Raw genomic sequence first — 22,353 nt, 5'->3', positions numbered from 1 at the left:
CCCTGACCTCAACCCCCATCGAACACCTTTAGGATGAATTGGAAGGCTGACTGGAAGCCAGGCCTAATCGCCCAACATCAGTGCTCGACCTCACTAATGCTCTTGTGGCTGAATGGAAGCAGGTCCCTGAAGCAATGTAACAACATCTAGTGGAAAGCCTTCCCAGAAGAGTGGAGGCTGTTATAGCAGGAAAGGGGGAACCAACTCCATATTAATGCCCATGATTTTGGAATGAGATGTTTGATGAGCAGGTGTCCACATACTTTTGGCCATGTAGTGTATCTACATATTCATATACAAACCACAGCAGTGTCAATCATTTTGATAATGGACTGATTTTGTATTTTTGTGTGTTTTGAACAGAATTAAGTGTTACTTCCACTACTGTTTTAACGATAACTGATGTCTTCACTCATTTGAATGAAATTGAAATTTCCTTTTTGGGAGATTTTAGTAAGGTGCATAATCTTTTGTCCATATTATTTAGATAATACAGCAGTTTTTTCTGGTTTCACTCCACACTATGATTGTTTGTGGCAATTAAACATGCTTAACTGAGAGATTAGAGGATTTAACATAAGAAAATCTCTGGTACCACTGTGTCAACCATAACTGTCAGGATTTAATTTCTGTGACTTGTTCAATTAAGATATAATAATTATCGTCCCATTCATGTCCAAATATGCTGTTTTTCATGTTCATAAACTGGTATTCTCGCATTAAATCATGTTTTGGGAATCATGTTTAAGAATGTGTGATAGTGGAAATGAAGTGGGCTGTAACTTAGCTCTGCCATGTTTCAGGCATTTTTATCAGAACTTTCTCGGTCCAATAAGCTGCCAATGGACAGATTTATTTTTTGGAGATCATGTAACAAAGCTGTAGCATACTGATTTGATCATGTGGTGTTCCTGCTGTTTTGGTTTTGTATATAAAGGAAAGAGTTGTCATTATTCTGGGGGCTGTTTTCTATTACTTTAACTGACGCATGAAGGGAATACATTTCTGCTGTTTCCTAGGCTACCTAAAATGGCCTAAGTCTGCCCAGTTTCTACAGTACTTGAGTCCAACCATTGATTTTTGTCACTCAGGTAAGCCTTTATGATGATATATAAAGAGAAACATGGATATGCTTCAAAATGCACTGAAACGTTATCCCATCAGGATTGTCTAACAAACATTGCTTTTTTATTGTTAAAAACTGAGGAAATTATAACTTGTATTACTAGGAGCATTATGCTTCCATTTTGTTTTGTATTATATAAGATACCCATTAGTACTAAATTAAGCTAAGAATCAATGGATTTGGACTGATACATGGATGACTGTATGCGATATGTCTTGTGCGAGTGCTTGTTGAACATGAATGACCACAAAATGAAGCTGAAATTATGAAAATAGATGGAAGACACTCATGCAACCAAATGCAAAATCACATTGCTACTCCTCTGTACTTCATTAACTGCTCAAAAGTTGTATCTGTTTGTACTTATTGTCACGTCTTAATGTTTCAGTTGTACCACAACTCAGGTCTGTAATTGAACTTTTTGGGATATATATTGTTTAAAATAAACTAAAGGTATGCGTTTTGTTGTGAACAAAGTTCATTTTTTTAATGTGGTTGATATAATCCCATGTCAATAAATGTTTTAAGAAAAACATCCCTTTCTCATTATTATTTTGTATTTTATGATCATGCAACAATCTTTGTTAACATAAATAATAATATACTGAGGTCGCTAGCGACATTTAATATCTCTACATGCTCAGATGTGGGTTTTGTAAATTGAGAGACAGGTCTTTCAACCTATCGTGTATTTCCCACCCACAAGTCTAGACCAATCAAAGCTCAAATGGGGCGGGTCCATCTTCTCAACGAACTGATAGGAGAGTGCGGGAAAAACGACGCAGTGGCATTGTGCTTCGAGGACTGTCTAGGTAAGGACACGGTAAGCTCCTCGTCGTTGTATTAACCAAAATCCGATATAAAAGTAATTTGGAGTTATTAACTTATTTTGCTTATATTAGAGTGCATCTGTACATCAACGACAGCGTATAAAGCAGTATACTTTGCCACATAGAGACTAAGGAACGCTGAACAAACATGGCTGCTAAAGCTAGCGGGCTAACAAGCTAACACAAAAGCTACAATTCGCTGTCGTTGAGCTAAAAGAAGGCGGACCTGTTCCATGTGGCGCGTGATTGGGTTTTATGCAGGATCGTCACAGCACAAGTGTATGGCACAGATGGTAGAGTACAGTTTTATCCTGAACAACATACTTGTTTGGCAGCTAGCTACAACAAATGGCTTAGAAGTTAACGTAGCAAGTAACTAACATTTTTGTATAAATATGTTTGCAATGAAAAGGTCCGTGTCTCTACTATTCTGCATAACTTAATCAGCAGCATGGTGCAAAGGTCAGATCTGAAACCATGTTCATGTGGCAAATAAGCTTGCCAGCTGTCATGAGTAAGTGTCCTGTGCTTTTCTTGACCTTTCATTCTTTACTTCTGGTTATTCTGTCCTCCAGCCCAATTATGTCACTGGTTATGCTGATGCACCTGTTTTAGTATGTATCTATTGATTGCTGAGGTTGTGGAAATCCTTGATGAAAGAGAATTGAGTAAGGCTTGAATTACAAATTAAGTTAATGTGACATGGGTCAGGTCCGTGAACAACTGACACACAATTGAAACTTTATAATTTCTTTGATCATGTCCCATGTTTATTGTATTGTAGTATCAAGATTCCATTGCAATTCCCCCAGTTCTTTGTTTGCCACCACATATTGTGGTGTCGCATATGGCTCAGTTGGTAGAGCATGGCGCTTGTAAAGCCAGGGTTGTGGGTTCGATTCCCACGGGGGACCAGCAAAAAAAAGTATATTCGCTACTGTAAGTCGCTCTGGATAAGAGTATTTGCTTAAATGACTAAAATGTCAATATTACCCAATTCTCACCTAAGTAGCTATGTCGATTTGTAACTGTAGGGTTGCTGGTTCAGCCCCTGGTACTCACCGGAGCATGTATTTCCCTTCCAGGACCAGTGATGAACAGGATAAGGATCCACGTGTTGCCATCGAGCAGGGGCCGTGTGGCCCAGACCGCTCGTACCCAGGAGCCCCAGGCCTGCTCCTTCACTCAGCGACCCTGCTCCCAGCCGCGCCTGGAGGGCCTGGAGTTCTGCATCAAACACGTCCTGGAGGACAAGAACGCCCCTTACAGACAGTGTAGCTACGTCTCCAACAAGAATGGCAAGCGCTGCCCGAACGCAGCCCCTAAGGTGGAAAAGAAAGAAGGGTGAGTGAAGCAACTTGGATATAAATGCATTTTATCGAACTCTCAAAACAACCACATTTTGATGTATATGGGCTTAAATGTGGGAAAACACTTGAAGTTTATCAATGAAGACTGAGTGTTTTGCTTTTCAAGTCAGTTCTTCAGAAATATCTGCGACATCTTGAATTCTCTGTGACATTAGTTCTTATCTGACGTGTGATTCTTATGTCTACATTCAGGGTGACCTTCTGTGCGGAGCACGCTAGAAGGAATGCCATGGCGCTCCAGGCCCAGCTGAGAAAGGCCTCGTCCGGACCCTCCCCTGAGGCCCTCCTATCTCAGCTCAGTGGGTACAACCGCCCTGAGACGCATGGCCTGGACAGTGGCCGCAGTGAAGCCACCCGCATCCTAGGTGAATAACGTTCCTGCATCTTTTTTTCCCCTTCACAGCCATATGCAATGGCAACATGTTTTAGAATAACTTAATTTTTCCTAGAGTGTACTTCAGTTCTTAACCAGTCTGCACAATAACTTATTTCCCATTTGCACCCTCATTTCTTACATGTGCTTGACCTCCAGAAGATGCATGGACTAATTTCACTCTCCCTTTACTACACACTATTGCTAAAAGGGCCCAAATCAAGTCTGACAGCTTGTGGTAGCGGTTCAGATCCTAACAGGGCCAACATTAACATCTTCCCATGGTCTGTTGGTTTTCCCCCATATTAACAAAGGGAATAGTCAATTCAGTTGGAAGGAACAAAACTCCTCCTCTACAAATCATAATGATGACTTTCTAAATCATTATTTCAACATGTTTTTCAAGCTAAAACATACAGTGCATTCAAAGTATTCAGACCCCTTGACTTTCTCAATTGTATGTTACAGCCTTATTCTAAAATGGATTCATGTCTTTTTTTTATTTACAAACAATACCCCATAATGACAAACCAAAAACAGGTTTCTAGAAATGTTTGCAAATTGATTTAATCCATTTTAGAATAAGGCTGGAAGGTAACGAAGTGGAAAAAGTCAAAGGGGTCTGAATACTTTCCGAATGCACTGTACATACCCTTGGTCATGTAGTGTATGTGGACACCTGCTCGTCGAACATCTCATTCCAAAATCTTGGGCATTAATATGGAGTTGGTCCCCCGACCCCGCTGCTGTAACAGCCTCCACTCTTCTGGGAAGGCTTTCCACTAGATGTTGGAACATTGCTGCAGGAACTTGCTTCCATTCAGCCACGAGCATTAGTGAGGTCGGGCACTGATGTTGGGCGATTAGGCCTGGCTCGCAGTTGGCGTTCCAATTCATCCGAAAGGTGTTCGATGTAGGGCTGGGCAATTTATATAGAATACATTTGTTTTTGCGCGATATTCCAAATGCCTGTATCGCAAGAATTTAGTTAACATTTATTTTTTATTTTTTTGTATTTATGTCCGCATGTTCTCATGTTGTAATTTTGGTCTCCTCTCCTTCGCTCCTCAGTGCTGTGTGTACCTTCCCCATTTACACCAGAGATCTGTATACAATGACGAGATGCACGTCTCCGCCCTAACAATGGGAGTTGTTGTCCCAAAGGCGGGAAGGCAGGCAACAAGCTTCGTTCCAAAATAAGCCCATAGAAACGCATTGGCCTTATTTTGGACAGATTTCCGTGGGAGTGAAACCGCTCGCTTTGCCTCTTCCTCTATGGTTTACACACAACAAGCCCCTGCCTCTCGCACCAACAAAGTTGAGAGATCACATCTTCCTCTCTGGCAAGCGGTTTCAACTCACTATTTGCATTTGAGGTTTGGTCCAAAATAATCTAATATGGAAAAACACATTGAGACATTATTTTGCTGTAATAGAGAAGTTAACTTTTCAAACAATACCATTTTTGTTTCAACTACTCAAATTGCGCGCAGAGCAGACACTACTAAAACGAGAGTATCAATGAACATTGATTCTGGAAAGTGAATGCTCCGTTTGTCGTGCATGGAATTGGTAGGTTAGCAGCATTTTATCCAAAGACTGTTAGACTAGACAGCTAGTATATGTTTTGTAAATGTGCAATAAGCATAAAACACAATTTTATATAAGGAATTGGCAACTCATTGTCATTCTGAGCAATAAGGTAGGCCACTTGATTTCAACATCTGAACAAAGTGGACAGGGTAACATGCTTTTCAAACAGTTGGAGACAGACCGACAAGGTTGTGTTCATAACAATTAAACTGTTCAACCTTGTTAGCTAGCAAATAGATCCTAGTTGGCTAAACTTGAAATATAAAGATTAGCTGGCTAATCACTAGCACGTGGGCTTGTTGATGTGACCTATGTAAATGTTAGACATTATTAGTGAATGTGCATAATGCACGGTTCTGGTTACAATTGTAACAAAGGGCATTGTCATAGACTTGAAAGCCAGATCGGTGAATCTTGCAAAAAAGCAAGTTAACTAAATTATTATGAGAATAGTTTATTAGTGTGTCTTATGGCTGTGGAATGCTTATATTTAGCCTAGGTATAACTTCACAAGCCCTGAATTCATTAGATTAGTGCTGACTGTTCTGAAATGAAGTGTATTTGACCTTCTTAATTGAAAGGATTCAGACCCCTTGACCTGTTCCACATTTTTTTTATGTTACAGCCTTATTCTAAAATGAATTTAAAAAATAAATAACAAATCCTCAATCTACACACTACCTCATATTGACAAAGCAAAAACAGGTTTTTAGACATTTTTGCAAATGTATTAAATAAAAAGCATTCAGAGCCTTTGCTATAAGACTCAAAATTGAGCTCAGGTGCATCCTGTTTCCATTGATCATCTTTGATGTTTCTACAACTTGATTGGACATGATTTGGGAAGGCACGCACAGACCAGTCTATAAGGTCCCACAGTTGACCGTGCATGTCAGAGCAAAAACCAAGCCATCAGGTCAAAGGAATTGTCCGTAGAGCTCAGAGACTGGATTGTGTCGAGGCTCAGATCTGGGGAAGGGTACCAAAAAATGTCTGCAGCATCAAAGGGCCCCAAGAACACAATGGCCTCCATCATTCTTAAATGGAAGAAGTTTGGAACCACCAAGACTCTTCCTAGAGCTGGCCGCCCGGCCAAACTGAGCAATCCGGGGAGAAGGGCCTTGGTCAGGGAGGTGCTCCAGAGTTCCTCTGTGGAGATGGGAGAACCTTCCAGAAGGACAACCATCTCTGCAGCACTCCACCAATCAGGCCTTTGTGGTAGTGGCCAGACGAAAGCCGCCACTCAGTAAAAGGCACCTGACAGCCGGCTTGGAGTTTGCCAAAAGGCACCTAAAGGACTCTCAGATCATGAGAAACAAGGTTCTCTGGTCTGATGAAACCAAGATTGAACTCTTTGGCCAAGTGTCACGTCTGGAGGAAACCTGGCAAAATCCCTACGGTGAAGCATGGTGGTGGCAGCATCATGCAGTGAGGTTGTTTTTCAGCGGCAGGGACTGGGAGACTAGTCAGGATCGAGGGAAAGATTAATGGAGCAAAGTACAGAGAAATCCTTGATGAAAACCTGCTCAGGACCTCAGACTGGGACGACGGTTCACCTTCCAACAGGACAATGACCCTAAGCACACAGCCAAGACAACGCAGGGGGGGCTTCGGGACAAGTCTCTTAATGTCCTTGAGTGGCCCAGCCAGAGCCTGGACTTGAACCCGATCGTACATCTCTGGAGAGACCTGAAAATAGCTGTGCAGCGACGCTCCCCATCCAACATGGCAGAGCTTGAGAGTATCTGCAGAGAAAAATGGGAGAAACTCCCCAAATACAGGTGTGCCAAGCTTGTAGCATCATACCCAAGTAGACTAGACGCTGTAATCGCTGCCAAAGGTGCTTCAAAGTACTGAGTAAAGGGTCTGAAAACTTATGTAAATGTGATATTGAAGTATTTTTTTGTTTGTTCAGATTTCTATTTTTAAAAAATATATATGTTATGGGGTATTGTGTGTACATTTGAGGTGGGGGGAGATTTAATCCTTTTTTAGAATAAGGCTTGAACGTACAAAGTGGAAAGTCAAGTCTGAATACTTTCCGAATGCACTTGCTAGCTAGTGTCATGACTTTCCTGTTTCTTTGTTGCTTTGAGCCATGCCGTAGAGCAGAGGTATTGACTAGTGCTTGTCTGTCAGATGTGGACAGCTGGAGCGAGGAGGAGCAGGGACCGCTGGTGCTGGACCAGACATGGAGAGGAGATCCAGACAGTGAAGCTGACAGCATCGACAGTGACCATGAGGATCCTCTTAAGTAAGGCACCTTTTGGTGTTGTGTGCTTGCTTGTGCTCACATTACATGGGTCTTGTAATGCCATGAGATTAGTTTCCAATAATTATATACTCTGTAAAAATCATGTAACTTTTCAAGGCATTGATATTGGAGTGCATTTAGCTAACCTTTGCTTTGGGCTGTGTCAAAATTATGAAAGCAAGATCAGAGTAGGGCTGTGGCGGTCATGAAATATTGTCAGCTGGTGATTGTCAAGCAAATAACTGCCGGTCTCACTGTAATTTACCCTTAATTAACATAAACCCATTTAGCATCTCCTGGCTTCCACACATAGCATAGAAGCCACTGATGCAGACCTTTTTAGAACATCTACATTTTAGAAAGTCTAATAAATCCATGTAATATTGCCTACACCATCCACAATACATCCATTTGTTTTAGACCTGTCTAAAGAGACATGATAAGAAGAAAATGTAGTCTATTTCAGAAGAACATAATGGTGTACTCTGAGTTGTGCTTTAGGCCATGATCTGGCTATGTCATATGGCTGTGTGCGACACTAGTTAATTTAGCAGACACGGTTTGCTTAGAATTTCGTGGCATTATTTTATAGTATGAAGAATACAATTGAACATAGCTGAAATGAAATATAAAATATATTTTCTCCAAACGATTTGAGTGCGCACATGTGGCTATTGTGTTGAGGGGTTAACAAAGAAACAGGTACTCCTATATGCTTAATTTAGAGTTATGTAACTTGTGATAAATATTGGGCTATATGTTTAGATTTCTAATACATTCTAAGGCTGCATGATGCGACTAATTTGAAAAAAAGTCTAAGGCATGAGCTCTGCTTAGTTTTTTGAGAAGGCTGTACACACTTCATCAGTCTCTCATTCACAATTTGACAACCACTTGATAATGCTTTGAATTTCCCGGCTGCATCCCCTTTGTGTGGCCGTAATGCCCCCTAAAAAAATCCATACCCTTTGCTGCCAGTGGCCATTGTGCCCTCGGGCTGAATTTAATAATTATAATAACCTTCTCTGGGCTGCGTGCCGAGACAACACCTCTCATCCACATGGCTCTCCGTCATGTGATCGGGTCTTTTTCGCAGGCCACAAATGAAGACTGACACATCGGGGATGCAACTGCGCGCGTCCTTATCCAATTCTGAGGCGCATATTGGAAGAATTGTCCACATTGTGAGTAGGACTACCGAACAGCAAAAGCACTAGCTTATGTCAATCTACTATCCCCCATTGTACAAAAGTTGACCAATTCTATTGGGCAACTTGTCCTACTGTGCGAGAAATAAATACTCCAAACATAGTTTGGGACAGTTGTGGGATGCGATAGAGCCCAAATTAATACAACCACTAGCATCAAAAAACCTGTTTTTTTTTAAGTACTAACACAACAGATGAGAACGTTTATCTTAAAATGTTGATAACTTAGGCTATTTCTTCACATAAGTGCAGCAATGTGCACACGGCAGTAGGCTATAAGCGCGAATGTTCAATTTTCTCAAAAGTGACCACAAATGCGATTTATGCATGTATTGCTTTTATTGTAAAGGTGCATTTTTATGGTGACAATTATCTTCCCCAAGCTTAACTCACGCGCTGTGTATGCATGCCAGTTAGGCTCTGCACCCGTTATAAATCGGATTAATGTGCTTTATCAAAACATATAGGCCTATGGGCTAGGCTACGTGAGGTGTGCGACCTATGATTTGAAAAAGTTGCAATAAAAATAATGTGCTGTGTGCCTTAGGCTGGGCATCATTCACAAGTGATAGGCTAATATTGTCTCCATCACTCTTCTTGATTTAATCTTGTCTTTACGTATAATAAATAATGTTACTTTTAATTTGATCTAGAATGGACCATTATCATGCACCTGTCTCGAAACAGGGGCACCGGAAAGAAATGCATGTCATCTATGCACTTAAATAGCTAATGGGCGACGCTTTTTACGTGGTTCATTTTCATGCCAGCCAGGTAGGCTATACTCCTGTTGTGAAGAGAAGCAATGTGCTTAATATTAGGAAAGTTGAGAAATAAATATTAGGCCTAGCCTATAGAAATCTGATGGGATCCTCTTTTTAATAGAGTCCATCACCCTGTGTTCTCACGCAATTGCATAGCCTATAGTAATGTTGCGCAACATGAGCTAATGGGCTCTCATTAAGTGTTTTGACTTAGATTTTCGATTACATTTGCGTTGATGTGATTTAGAGGCGCAATGGAGTGCAGAGTACCAGGCAGTTAGCAAGTTTGGTAGGCTATTAATGATATCAGCAGCATCATAGCTTAGAGAAGCCTAATTACCGTGAAATTTGACTGCCTTCATGAATCGTGACCGCCGGTGTTGCGACTATACGGTCAACCTAACAACCCTAGATCAGACAAATATTTGCAGTAGACTGTTAACTGTTTGCATTGGTTGTTTGACCTACAGACATGCAGGGGTGTACACAGCAGAGGAGGTTGCTCTCATCACACGGGAGAAGCTCATCAGACTCCAGTCTCTCTACATCGACCAGTTCAAACGCCTGCAGCACCTCCTCAAGGAGAAGAAGCGCCGATACCTGCACAGCCGCAAGGTGGAGCATGAGACCCTAGGTAAAGCCATGGCGCTGCACTAACCCAGCCAGTTCTGGCCTGTAGTTAGTCAGGGTTGTGACCAATAGAGTTCACTGTAGCGGAACATTTTTAAACAGAAAATAAATATAATCGTTCCAGTTGGACAGCTTCATATAGTACTCCATATTGAACAAAACCCAGGTGTGATCGTGGGTTTTCCAGTTGAGATAATTGTGGTGATTCCTGCGTAATTAATGGGTGCGCTTTTTGAATACTGGCTCTGACCACTTGTGTTTTCTGTCCAACAGGGAGTAGTTTGCTGACTGGCACAGAGGGTCTCTCCATGAAGGAGAGGGAGAACCTGAGGAAGCTGAAGGCTCTCCGTCGGTACCGCCGCCGGTACGGCGTGGAGGCTCTGCTTCACCGGCAGCTCAGAGAGAGGAGACAGGCTGTCACAGAAGGAGCTCCTCCTCAGGTCTGTGGCTTAACTGTTTGTAGGGATGGACTCTAATGCCGCGAACTCCAGCAACCGTCTGTGGCCTGGCAGAAGTAACTAGTTGTGTTCCAGGTTGTATGTGAGTCTCAGAAGATTGACTGTGGAAATTCCTAGCATCCCAAATCCACTCTGCTCGAGCCTCACATAGGGCTGGGCGATATGGCCTAAAAATCATATCTAGATTTTTTTTGAATTTATGGGCGAGTCATGATATACAAAAGTATGTGGACACCCCTTCAAATTAGTGTATTCAGCTATTTCATCCACACCCATTGTGTATAAAATCAACAATGCAAACATTGGCAGTAGAATGAATGGCCTAACTGAAGAGCTCAGGGCAAAATACTGCATGTAAAAAATATACCTAGGCTAAATATAAGCCTTCCACAAACATAAGAACCACTAATAATTTAATTTGAGCAATAGTTTAACATGCTTTTTTTGCAATAATAACTGGTCTGGCTTTCAAGACTGTCTATGAAAATGCCATTTTGTTACAAATTTAACCAGAACCGTGCACATCCACTAATAATTACCAAGTTCTTGTAGCAGGCGTTATAGAAAATTAACACATGTCTCATAAAAAATGCTAGTCAGTAGCCAGCTAATCTTTTATATTTCAAGTCTAGGCAAATTTGCTCCATTTGTTCATTGATACTTTCGTTTAGTAGGGTCTGTTATACATTTTGGGATTTGAGACATAAAAATGGTATCGTTAGAAAGGTCTATTACGAAGTGTATAAGCGTTTCGGTGTCCATATGATCGATTCTTTTGGACCAAACCTCAAATGCAAATAGCGAGTTTAAACTGCTTGTTGTAAGAGGAAGTTATTTGGCAGGGGCTTGGTGTCTGTATGAGAAGGTGCACAGAAGGCGCAAAAGAGACGAGACCAAAAATGCAGAACGCTCATAAAAATTTAATATTGATTCTTGCGATACAGGCATTTGGAACATTGTGCTAAAACACCAATTCAAATTAATTTGATATATCGCCTCAGTACAATAGTGCCAGCAGAGGGAACAGTGTAATATTTTGCGGGAACGCAGGCAGTACGCCGGATTTGGTATATCCTGATTAAGACATTGCTTGAACTGGTCAGCAAATACGTTAAAACCTCTTCTGATGAAGTTGTGTTTAATAAACTTTGGCTGAGGAATTTGTTTGAGGATTTTAACCATAGTCCTGTCGTTGTGTGTTCTCTCTACAGGCGCATACGATGAGGTCTAGCCAGAGGTGTATCTCCTATGTGGAAGGGACCCGCTGTTCTAACCAGTGTCTCCCAATGACGCGACACTGCGTCTCTCGTATCCTTCATACTGTTCTTCTGTTGTCATCTCTATGATTAGTCATGTGATTACCTAAAGTTCAAATTTGAATGAAAATAATATTTTTCATTGACTTTTGTGGGTGTTAAACTACACATACTAATGCTTGTTGTGCCGAAAGCCTTTATTTTTTTGGCCTAAAACTTCAGCATTAGCTAGTAAGGCGTTCCAAGCTTGTTAACCAGTCAGCACAGTAACTTATTTCCCATTTGCACCTTCATTTCTTACATGTGCTTGACCTCCAGAAGATGCATGGACTAATTTCACTCTCCCTTTACTACACACTATTGCTAAAAGGGCCCAAATCAAGTCTGACAGCTTGTGGTAGCGGTTCAGATCCTAACAGGGCCAACATTAACATCTTCCCATGGTCTGTTGGTTTTCCCCCATATTAACAAAGGGAATAGTCAATTCAGTTGGAAGGAACAAAACACCTCCTTTACAAATCATTATTGCAACATGTATTTCAAGCATAAAGATGCATCAGTTTCATTACATTGTTGGTCTGCTCGTAATCAACAACCGTATAAGATCAACAGAATGGTTGATGTAGCAAGTATTTTTCCAAGAATCAATAAAACCTGATTAATTCAGAGTGACGCTTTTGTGTTAATTGAAAGGAAAAACCAAAACCAGCAGACACTAGGCCCTCCATGGAATGAGTTTGACACCCCTGGTCTAACTGGTGGTTGTTTGTTTCTGACGTTCTGTTGCATGCCCACGATTCCTATAGATGCCCAACACAGAAGTAAGATGAACTGATCTTACCTTGATTTCCAGGCTTCCTCACATTGGTTCCGATAGCAGAGTGATACACGAGACTTGGAAGTATCTTAATGGGAGACTGTAACTGATGTAATTCCCATCATCGATATCAGTTATTATTCTTGACCATAAGACATCCAGACATCTACCAGGACAGTAACCAGGTACTGTTCAAGATGTGTCCGGGGCTGAAGGATGTTCCCTGTGACCGGCCCGTTCACATGGGCCAGTCAGAGGAGCCTCGCTGCCCCCTGCACCTCTCCCTGCCTCCCCCCATGTACCAGCCTGAACAGGAGACGGCCCTGACCCCAGAGCAGCTAGATGCAGTACTACCCAAAGACATGTACCTGAGTGCTGCAGAGCTACAGCCCACGGAGAGCCTGCCGCTAGAATTCAGTGACGTACGTAAAGTCTGACCCACCAAGTTTCCTTCTCTTATGATATACTCATAGCCTGGAATCCAGATGTTTGTGCTAACATTCCACTCCTTGTACTCTGTCTGGCATATGACACAGTACAAGGAGTGAAATGTTACCACACAACAGGTCTGGATTCCAGGCTATGAGTATATCATAAGAACAGGAAACTTGCTGGGAGTCTGTGGTGTATGTATATCGCGCACTAATTTTCACCCCCAAGATTTACTTTCACACTCCCTCTGCTTACCATTATTGCTAACGGTGCCTTAATCAAGTCTGACAGCTTGTTGTAGCTGTCCAGATCCAAACCGGGCAAACATTAACATCTTCCCATGGTCTGTTGGTTTCCCCTCCCATATTAACAAAGGGGATAGTCAATTCAGTTGGAAGCAACAAACACATTTATTCCTCCGAAACTGATTTCACCCCCCCAGAATGTCTGAACAAAAATATAAATACAACATTTAAAGTGTTGGCCCCATGTTTTGAGTCTTTGATACTAAAATAATTTCAAAGTATTTGAGATGCTAAAATCACACTTTGATTCCATGCCTTCTAGAATGGCCTTAAAGGGATACGTCGGGATTTTTGGTGTTTCTTCTCCAGAGTCAATGAACTCGTGGATACAATTAACAGTTGAAGTCGGAAGTTTACATACACTTAGGTTGGAGTCATTTAACTTGTTTTTCAACCACTCCACAAATTTCTTGTTAACAAACTATAGTTTTGGCAAGTCGGTTAGGACATATATTTTGTGCATGACACAAGTAATTTTTCCAACAATTGTTTACAGACAGATTATTTCACTTATTCACTGCATCACAATTCCAGTGGGTCAGAAGTTTACATACACTAAGTTGACTGTGCCTTTAAACAGCTTGGAAAATTCCAGAAAATGATGTCATGGCTTTAGAAGCCTCTGATAGGCTAATTGACATAATTTGAGTCAATTGGAGGTGTGGCTGTATTTCAAGGCCTACCGTCAAACTCGGTGCCTCATTGGTTGACATCATGGGAAAATCAAAAGAAATCAGCCAAGACCTCAGAACAAAATATTGTAGACCTCCACAAGTCTGGTTCATCCTTGGGAGCAATTTCCAAACCCCTGAAGGTACCACGTTCATCTGTACAAACAATAGTACGAATTACTTGTGTCATGCACAAAGTAGATGTCCTAACTGACTTGCCAAAACTATAGATTGTTAACAAGAAATTTGTGGAGTGGTTGAAAAACGAGTTTTAATGACTCCAACCTAAGTGTATGTAAACTTCAGACTTCAACTGTGTGTGTATATATGAATGAATTAGATCATGTGACACTTAGATTGCAAACAGGTGGACTTTATTTAACTAATTATGTGACTTCTGATGGTAATTGGTTGCACCAGATCTTATTTAGGGGCTTCATAGTGAAGGGGGTGAATACATATGCACGCACCACTTTTCCGTTATTTATTTTTTAGAATTTTAAAACAAGTTAGTTTTTTCATTTCACTTCTCCAATTTGGACTATTTTGTGTATGTCCATCACATGGAATCCAAATAAAAATCAATTTAAATTACAGGCTTAAAAATGGCTTAAGGACAACAAAGTCAAGGTATTGGAGTGGCCATCACAAAGCCCTGACCTCAATCCTATAGAAAATTTGTGGGCGGAACTGAAAAGGCGTGTGTGAGCAAGGAGGCCTACATACCTGACTCAGTTACACCAGCTCTGTCAGGAGGAATGGACCAAAATTCACCCAACTTATTGTGGGACGCTTGTGGAAGGCTACCCGAAACGTTTGACCCAAGTTACACAATTTAAAGGCAATGCTACCAAATACTAATTGAGTGTATGTAAACTTCTGACCCACTGGGAAGGTGATGAAAGAAATAAAAGCTGAAATAAATCATTCTCTCTACTATTATTCTGACATTTCACATTCTTAAAATAAAGTGGTGATCCTAACTGACCTAAGATGGGGAATTTGTACTAGGATGAAATGTCAGGAATTGTGAAAAACAGAGTTTAAATGTATTTGGCTAAGGTGTATGTAAACTTCCGACTTCAACTGTATGTCTCTACGTGCAGTATGAAGGAAGTTAGAGGTAATTTTGCGAGCCAATGCTCACTAGCACAAATGCTAGTTAGCAATTGCGCTAACACTATTTAGCAACTTCCTACAAACGGCACTCAGACAAAAATGGTATCCACGAGTTCATCTGATTCTGGGGTTAGTAGATTAACGGCTTCTTATCCAAAATCCTGAAGTATCCCTTTTTAACAAGGCTCAAAGTAGCGGGAATTGCAGTGGGGTCGTCAGGTTAATTTTTTTACAGATTATTATATGGGACAATATACAAAAGAATTTGAAAGATTTAACTTTTTATTTAAATGTATTTATTGGTTCTAATAATTTTAAGAGATTATTGTAATAAATGTAAGGTTATTTATTGATAAATCAATTTACAGATTTTATAGTTTCATTGGATTTGGTGGGATGTGGTCAGCAGAAATTCCAGCGCAAAAAATGAGGTTCCCGTTGATAAAGTTTGGATACCACTGGCTTACTGTGTGTGCTCAACCATAGCATTAGTGTTAATCCATCACAAAAATCTGCCTTTTACCTCCCCTGTAATGTAGCGGTATTAATCTACTCTGCTGCGGAATAGAAACATCTTGTAACATTTACCTCTAATGTCCCCCCCCGTAGGACCTGGATGTAGTGGGGTGTCCTCCGTCCCCTCTGATGTTTGACACGGCCCTGGCTCTGGAGGACCAGACGATCAGGGCCATCGCTGAGGGTCCCATGGACATCCTAACTGGCGTTGAGCTGGACGCTTCGGGACACGACTCTGCTGACATGGAGCTCTCTGAGAGAGTTCTGCAGTCTATAGAGGACCAAGTGAGTTGTCGTCCTTGTTTCCTTAACCCCCTAGAGTCGACTGACACGCCGGTGCGTCAATCTAAGTTGCATAACAAACATCCCCGTCAAAATCCATCAGTTTAAGCTAGAGAAAAAAAGGAACCAATTTAAGTGAGGTAGTCCCAAAAAGGGATTGAAAATGTGTTTAATATATATACATACACACACTACCACTGCCACCAGTCAAAAGTTTGGACACTTACTCATTCAAGGGTTTCTTTATTTTTAGTTTTAAAAAATTACATTGTAGAATAATGGTGAAGACATCAAAACTATTAAATAACCCATATGGAATCATGTAGTAACCAGAAAAGTGTTAAACAAATCACTATGTTTTAGATTCTTCAGAGTAGCCACCCTTTGCCTTGATGACAGCTTTGCACACTCTTGGCATTCTCTCAACCAGCTTCACCTGGAATGCTTTTCCAACAGTCTTGAAGGAGTTCCCACATAAGCTGAGCACTTGTTGGCTGTGTTGCCTTCACTCTGCAGTCCAACTCATCCAAAACCATCTCAATTGGGTTGAGGTTGGGGGATTGTAGAGGCCAGGTCATCTGATGTAGGACTCCATCACTCTCCTTCTTGATCAAATAGCCCTTACACAGCCTGGAGGTGTGTTTTGGAGCATTGTCCTGTTGAAAAACAAATTATTGTCCCACTAAGCGCTAACCAGGTGGGATGGCGTGTCGCTGCAGAATGCTGTGGTAGCCATGCTGGCTAAGTGTGCCTTGAATTGTAAATAAATTACAGACCGTGTCACCAGCAAAGCACCATCACACCACCACCTCCATGCGTCACGGTGGGAACTACACATGCGGAGATCATCCGTTCACCTACTCTAAGACTCATCAGACCAAAGGACAGATGTCCACCGGTCTAATGTCCATTGCTTGCATTTCTTGGCCCAAGCAAGTCTCTTCTTATTATTGGTGTCCTTTAGTAGTGGTTTCTTTGCAGCAATTTGACCATGAAGGCCTGATTCACGCAGTCTTCTCTGAACAGTTGCTGTTGATGTGTCTGTTACTTGAACTCTGTGAAGCATTTATTTGGGCTGCAGTTTCTGAGGCTGGTAACTCTAATGAACTTATCCTCTGCAGCAGAGGTAACTCTGGGGCTTCCTTTCCTGTGACGGTCCTCATGAGAGCCAGTTTCATCATAGCGCCTGATGTTTTTTGCCACTGCACTTGAAGATAAAATGTCTTGACATTTTCCGGATTGACTGACCTTCATGTCTTAAGGTAATGGACTGTCAATTCTCTTTGCTTATTTGAGATGTTCTTGCCATAATATGGACTTCTGTCTTCTGTATACCACCCCTGCAACTGATTGGCTCAAACACATTTAAGAAGGAAACACTGGAATGAGTAGGTGTGTCCAGACTTGACTGGTACTGTGTGTATATATACACTACCAGTCAAAAGTTTGGACACCTACTCATTCAAGGGTTTTTCTGTATTGTTACTATTTTCTGCATTGTAGAATAATAGTGAAGACATCAAAACTATGAAATAACACACAGAATCATGTAGTAACCAAAAAAGTGTTGAAAAAAGCAATATATTTGAGATTCTTCAAATAGCCAGCCTTATGCTTTGACAGCTTTGCACACTCTTGGCATTCTCTCAACCAGCTTTATGAGGTAGTCAACTGGAATGCATTTTAATTAACAGGTGTGTGTTCTTAAGAGTTAATTAGTGGAATTGATTTCCGTCTTAATGCTTTTGTGCAAATCAGTTGTGTTGTGACAAGGTGGGGTGGGGGGGGGGGTATACAGAAGAGAGCCCTATTTGGTAAAAGACCAAATCCATATTATGGCAAGAACAGCTCAAATAAGCAAAGAGAAACGACAGTCCATCATTACTTTTAAGACCTGAAGGTCAGTCAATACGGAAAATGTAAAGACCTTTGAAAGCTTCTTCAAGTGCAGTCGCAAAAACCATCAAGCGCTATCATGAAACTGGCTCTCATGAGGGCAGCCGTAGGAATGGAAGACCCAGAGTTACCGCTGCAGCAGAGGGTAAGTTCATTATTTACCAGCCTCAGAAATTGCAGCCCAAATAAATGCTTCACAGAGTTCAAGTAACAGACACATCTCCACATCAACTATTCAGAGGGGACTGTGTGAATCAGGCCTTCATGGTCGAATTGCTGCAAAGAAACCACTACTAAAGGACACCAGTAGGAAGAGTCCTGCTTGGGCCAAGAAACATGAGCAATGGACATTAGACTGCTGGAAATGTGTCCTTTGGTCTGGAGTCCAAATTGGAGGTTTTTGGTTCAAACCACTGTCTTTGAGACGCGGTGTGGGTGAACGGATGATCTCCGCATGTGTAGTAACCACCATAAAGCATGGAGAAGGCGTTATGGTTTGGGGGCGCTTTGCTGTTGACACTGTGATTTTATTTAGAATTCAAGGCACACTTAACCGGCATGGCTACCACAGCATTCTGCAGCGATACGCCATCCCATCTGGTTAGCGCTTAGTGGGACTATCATTTGTTTATCAACAGGACAAAAACCCAACACATCTCCAGGCTGTGTAAGGGCTATTTGACCAAGAAGGAGAGTGATGTCGTGCTCCATCAGATGACCTGGCCTCCACAATCCCCCGACCTCAACCCAATTGATGCAATCTCTATTGCACTCCACATTGCCCTTTCCCACCTGGACAAGAGGAACACCTATGTGACAATGCTATTCATTGACTACAGCTCAGCGTTCAACACCATAGTGCCCTCAAAGCTCATCACTAAGCTAAGGACCCTGGGACTAAAACACCTCCCACTGCAACTGGATCCTGGACTTCCGGATGGGCTGCCCCCAGGTGTTAAGGGTAGGTAACAACACATCTGCCACGTTGAGCCTTAACACAGGGGCCCCTCAGGGGTGCGTGCTCAGTCAGTGTACTCCCTGTTCACCCATGACTGCATGGCCAGGCACGACTCCAACGCCATCAAGTTTGCCGAAGACACAACAGTGGTAGGCCTGATCACCGACAATAATGAGAGCCTATAGGAAGGAGGTCAGAGACCTGGCCGTGTGGTGCCAGGACAACAACCTCTCCCTCCACGTGCTCAAGACAAAGGAGATGATTGTGGACTTCAGGAAAGAAAAGAGGACTGGGCACGCCCCCATTCTCATCGACGGGGCTGTAGTGGAACAGGAAGACCCTAAAAATTATCAACGACTCCAGCCACCCTAGTCATAGACTGCTCTCTCTGCTACCGCACGGCAAGCGGTACCGGAGCGCCAAGTCTAGGTCCAAAAGGCTTCTTAACAGCTTCTACCCCCAAGCCATAAGACTCCTGAACAGCTAATCATGGCTACCTGGACTATTTGCATTGCCACCCCAACCCCCTCTTTTATGCTGCTGCTAATCTGTTTTATTATTTATGCACAGTCACTTTAACTCTACCCACATGTACATATTACCTCGACTAACAGGTGCGCCCGCACATTGACTCTGTACCAGTACCCCCTGTATATAACCTCCCTACTGTTATTTTATTTTACTGCTGCTCTTTAATTATTTGCTATTTAAATAAATAAAATATCTTAAACTGCATTGTTGGTAATGGCCTTGTAAGTAAGCATTTCATTGTAATGTCTACACCTGTTGTATTCGGCGCATGTGGCAAATAAGATTTGATTTGGAATTGAGATGGTTTGGGATGCGTCGGATGGCAGAGTGAAGGAAAAGCAGCCAACAAGTGCTCAGCATATGTGGGAACTTTTTCAACACTGTTGGAAAACCATTCCAGGTAAAGCTTGTTGAGAGAATGCAAAGAGTGTACGAAGCTGTCAAGGCAAAGGGTGGCTATTTGAAGAATCTCAAATATATTTTGATTTGTTTAACAATTTTGGGGGGGTTACCACATGATTCCATGTGTTATTTCATAATTTTGATGTCTTCACTATTATTCTACAATGTAAAAAATTAAGAAACCCTTGAATGAGTAGGTGTCCAAACATTTGACTGGTACTGTGTGTGTATATATATATTTCCATTGTTTTTTATATATATATATATATATCTTCTAGATTTAGGACAGACACTTCAAAACCTTGTTTCTTATATTTTTTTACTGTCCTTTTTGCCATTTATGAATGTTATTCAATGCGTTTCTATGGGCATTAGTAATAAAGGCCAAAATCTATTTTCATTATACCTAAAGGGGTCCTAAAAATAAAATGGCTAAATTGTCCATAGAATGACCGTATTAAAACAATTATATATGTCAGCTTACCACCCCCCTTCAAAGAAATGACTAACCAACAGCACAATACAGAAAAATACATTGTTCTCATAAAGTTGAATAGATTTAAAATGTACTATACCTTCAATGTATTCATACCCCTCAAGTTATTCCACATTTTAGTTGTTACAGCCTGAATTCAAAATGATGACATTTAATTTCTCACCCATCTACACACAATACGCCATAATGACAAAGTGAGAAAGTTTTTAACATTTTATGAAAATGTTTTGAATTAAATGCAGAAATCTAATTTATGTAAATATTCACACCCCTGAGTCAATAATTTTGTAGAAGCGCCTATGGCGGCAATTACAGCTTTGTGTTGTCTTGTATATCTATCAGCTTTGCACATCTGGATTTTCACGTTCTTCCTTGCAGATTTTCTCAAGCTCTGTTAAGTTCGATGGGGAGTGGCGGTGAACAGCAATCAAGTCTTTCCACAGATTTTCAATGGAATTCAAGTCTGGACTTTGGCTGGGCCACTCAAGGACTTTCTCATATTTGTTCTGAAGCCATTCCAGCGTCGCTTTAGCTGTATGCTTGGTCATTGTCCTGTTGGAACACAAATCTTTGCCCCAGTCTGTTTGCACTCTGGAGCAGGTTCTCATCAAGGATTTGCCTGATTTGGCTCCATTAATTGTTCCCTCTATCCTTACCAGTCTCCCAGTCCCTGCTGCTGAAAAGCATCCCCATAGCATGATGCTGCCACCCCCATGCTTCACGGTAGGGATAGTGTTAGATGGGTGATGAGCTGTGCCTGGTTTTCTCCAGAAATGGCACATTGCATTCAGGCCAAAGAGTCAAATTTTTGTCTAATCAGACCACAGAATCTTTTGCCTTATGCTCAGTCTTTCACGTGCCTTTTTGCGTACTCCAGGCGTGCTGTCGTGCCTTTTTCGTCTGGTCACTCTCCCATAAAGCCCAGATTGGTGAAGTGCTGTTGAGACCATTGTCCTTCTGGCAGGTTCTCCCATCTCTGCCAAGGAACTCTGTAGTTCTGTTATTGGGTTCTTTGTCACCTCCCTGACCAAGGTCCTTCTTGCCCGGTTGCTCAGTTTGGTTGGACGGCCAGCTCTAGGCGAAGTCTGGGGTAGTTCCATATTATTTTCATTTCCATATTTTTTCCAACACCGGTGTTTTGTTTCTAAATCATGTCCAAACTATTTAATTGGCAACAGATGGACTCCAAGTTTTAGTGACATCTCATGGATTATCATAGGAAGTTGGATGCACCTGAGCTCTATTTGGAGAGTCATAGCAAAGTGGTGTGAATACTTATGTAAATTAGGTATTTCTGTATTTCATTTTAATACATTTGCTAAAATGTCTACACGTTTTCACGTTGTCATGGGGTATTTTGTGTATATGCGTGAGGGGAAACGGATCTATATAATCCATTTTGAATTCAGGCTGTAACACACCAAAATGTGGAATAAGTCAAGTGGTATGAATACTTCCTGAAGGCACTGTACATTGTTGATGGCTAATGCCTGCTATAAATTAATCTAGCTTTAGCTAAACTGCTCATCTTCTTCCTCTCCAGATTGTATCAGAGGTAATAGGAGAAGGGGACACCACAGAAAATTCATCAACAGAACTGGACCATGTTGCTGCAGACACCTCCAGATGAAAGAGCTTTGCCTCAACCCATGTTCAAATTACAAACTTGTGTTGAATTACAGAGACTAATATTGAGTTGACCAATTCAAAGCCAGGATAGATCTACAAGGTGGTAGATCATAACGGTGCCTTTGCACACCATTGCCAAATGACTACTGTTAAGTCATTGTTTAATCAGTTGTCGTATTGCTAACTTTTGCTCATACTCTCAATGAGTCATTTCAATGTCTGTCTGGTCTCGTGCACTGTTGCCTTTCTGAACTTTACCTGTGTAATTTAACAACTCCTGGCTTCTCCATAAACTACAAACAGATTATATATTGTATACCAAGTCAGTGTTGGTATAGTGAAGAGATGAAACACCCTTGCAAGTCTTTGGTTTGTTACTGTTCATTAAACACTCCACAAATAAATGTATTGATCATTTGATTTTTACCTTCTGTATT

At 41.4% G+C, this 22,353-nt stretch overlaps 1 protein-coding gene across 4 annotated transcripts; it reads left to right on the top strand.

Moving 5' to 3' along the window:
- The first annotated feature begins 1,894 nt into the window (after positions 1–1,894).
- kansl2 (KAT8 regulatory NSL complex subunit 2) lies at positions 1,895–22,342 on the top strand. Of its 4 annotated transcripts, none has more exons than XM_041856645.2 (10): positions 1,895–1,938; positions 3,042–3,300; positions 3,519–3,691; positions 7,432–7,546; positions 9,989–10,152; positions 10,422–10,588; positions 11,818–11,914; positions 12,842–13,101; positions 15,816–16,007; positions 21,831–22,342. In XM_041856645.2, exons 2-10 carry the CDS (start codon positions 3,050–3,052, stop codon positions 21,915–21,917), a joined length of 1,506 nt encoding a protein of 501 aa, XP_041712579.1. In that variant the 5' UTR covers positions 1,895–1,938; positions 3,042–3,049; the 3' UTR covers positions 21,918–22,342. The 4 variants fall into 4 exon arrangements, with proteins under 4 accessions (XP_041712579.1, XP_041712576.1, XP_041712577.1 ...); XM_041856642.2 differs by having other exon boundaries at positions 1,897–1,949; XM_041856643.2 differs by lacking the exon at positions 1,895–1,938 and adding an exon at positions 2,019–2,249.
- The last annotated feature ends 11 nt before the right edge of the window (positions 22,343–22,353 follow it).

This window comes from Coregonus clupeaformis, chromosome 30, assembly GCF_020615455.1.
Source record: "Coregonus clupeaformis isolate EN_2021a chromosome 30, ASM2061545v1, whole genome shotgun sequence".
Lineage (NCBI taxonomy): Eukaryota > Metazoa > Chordata > Actinopteri > Salmoniformes > Salmonidae > Coregonus > Coregonus clupeaformis.
This window is presented reverse-complemented; position numbering and strand designations above follow the sequence as displayed.

What these genes read in the sequence shown, in the direction of transcription:
- kansl2 (XM_041856641.2), top strand. An exon ending in AAGGTGGAAAAGAAAGAAGG is followed by an intron (nt 3,301 to 3,518) that starts GTGAGTGAAGCA and finishes GTCTACATTCAG; the next exon opens with GGTGACCTTCTGTGCGGAGC. An exon ending in GGTGGAGCATGAGACCCTAG is followed by an intron (nt 10,153 to 10,421) that starts GTAAAGCCATGG and finishes TCTGTCCAACAG; the next exon opens with GGAGTAGTTTGCTGACTGGC.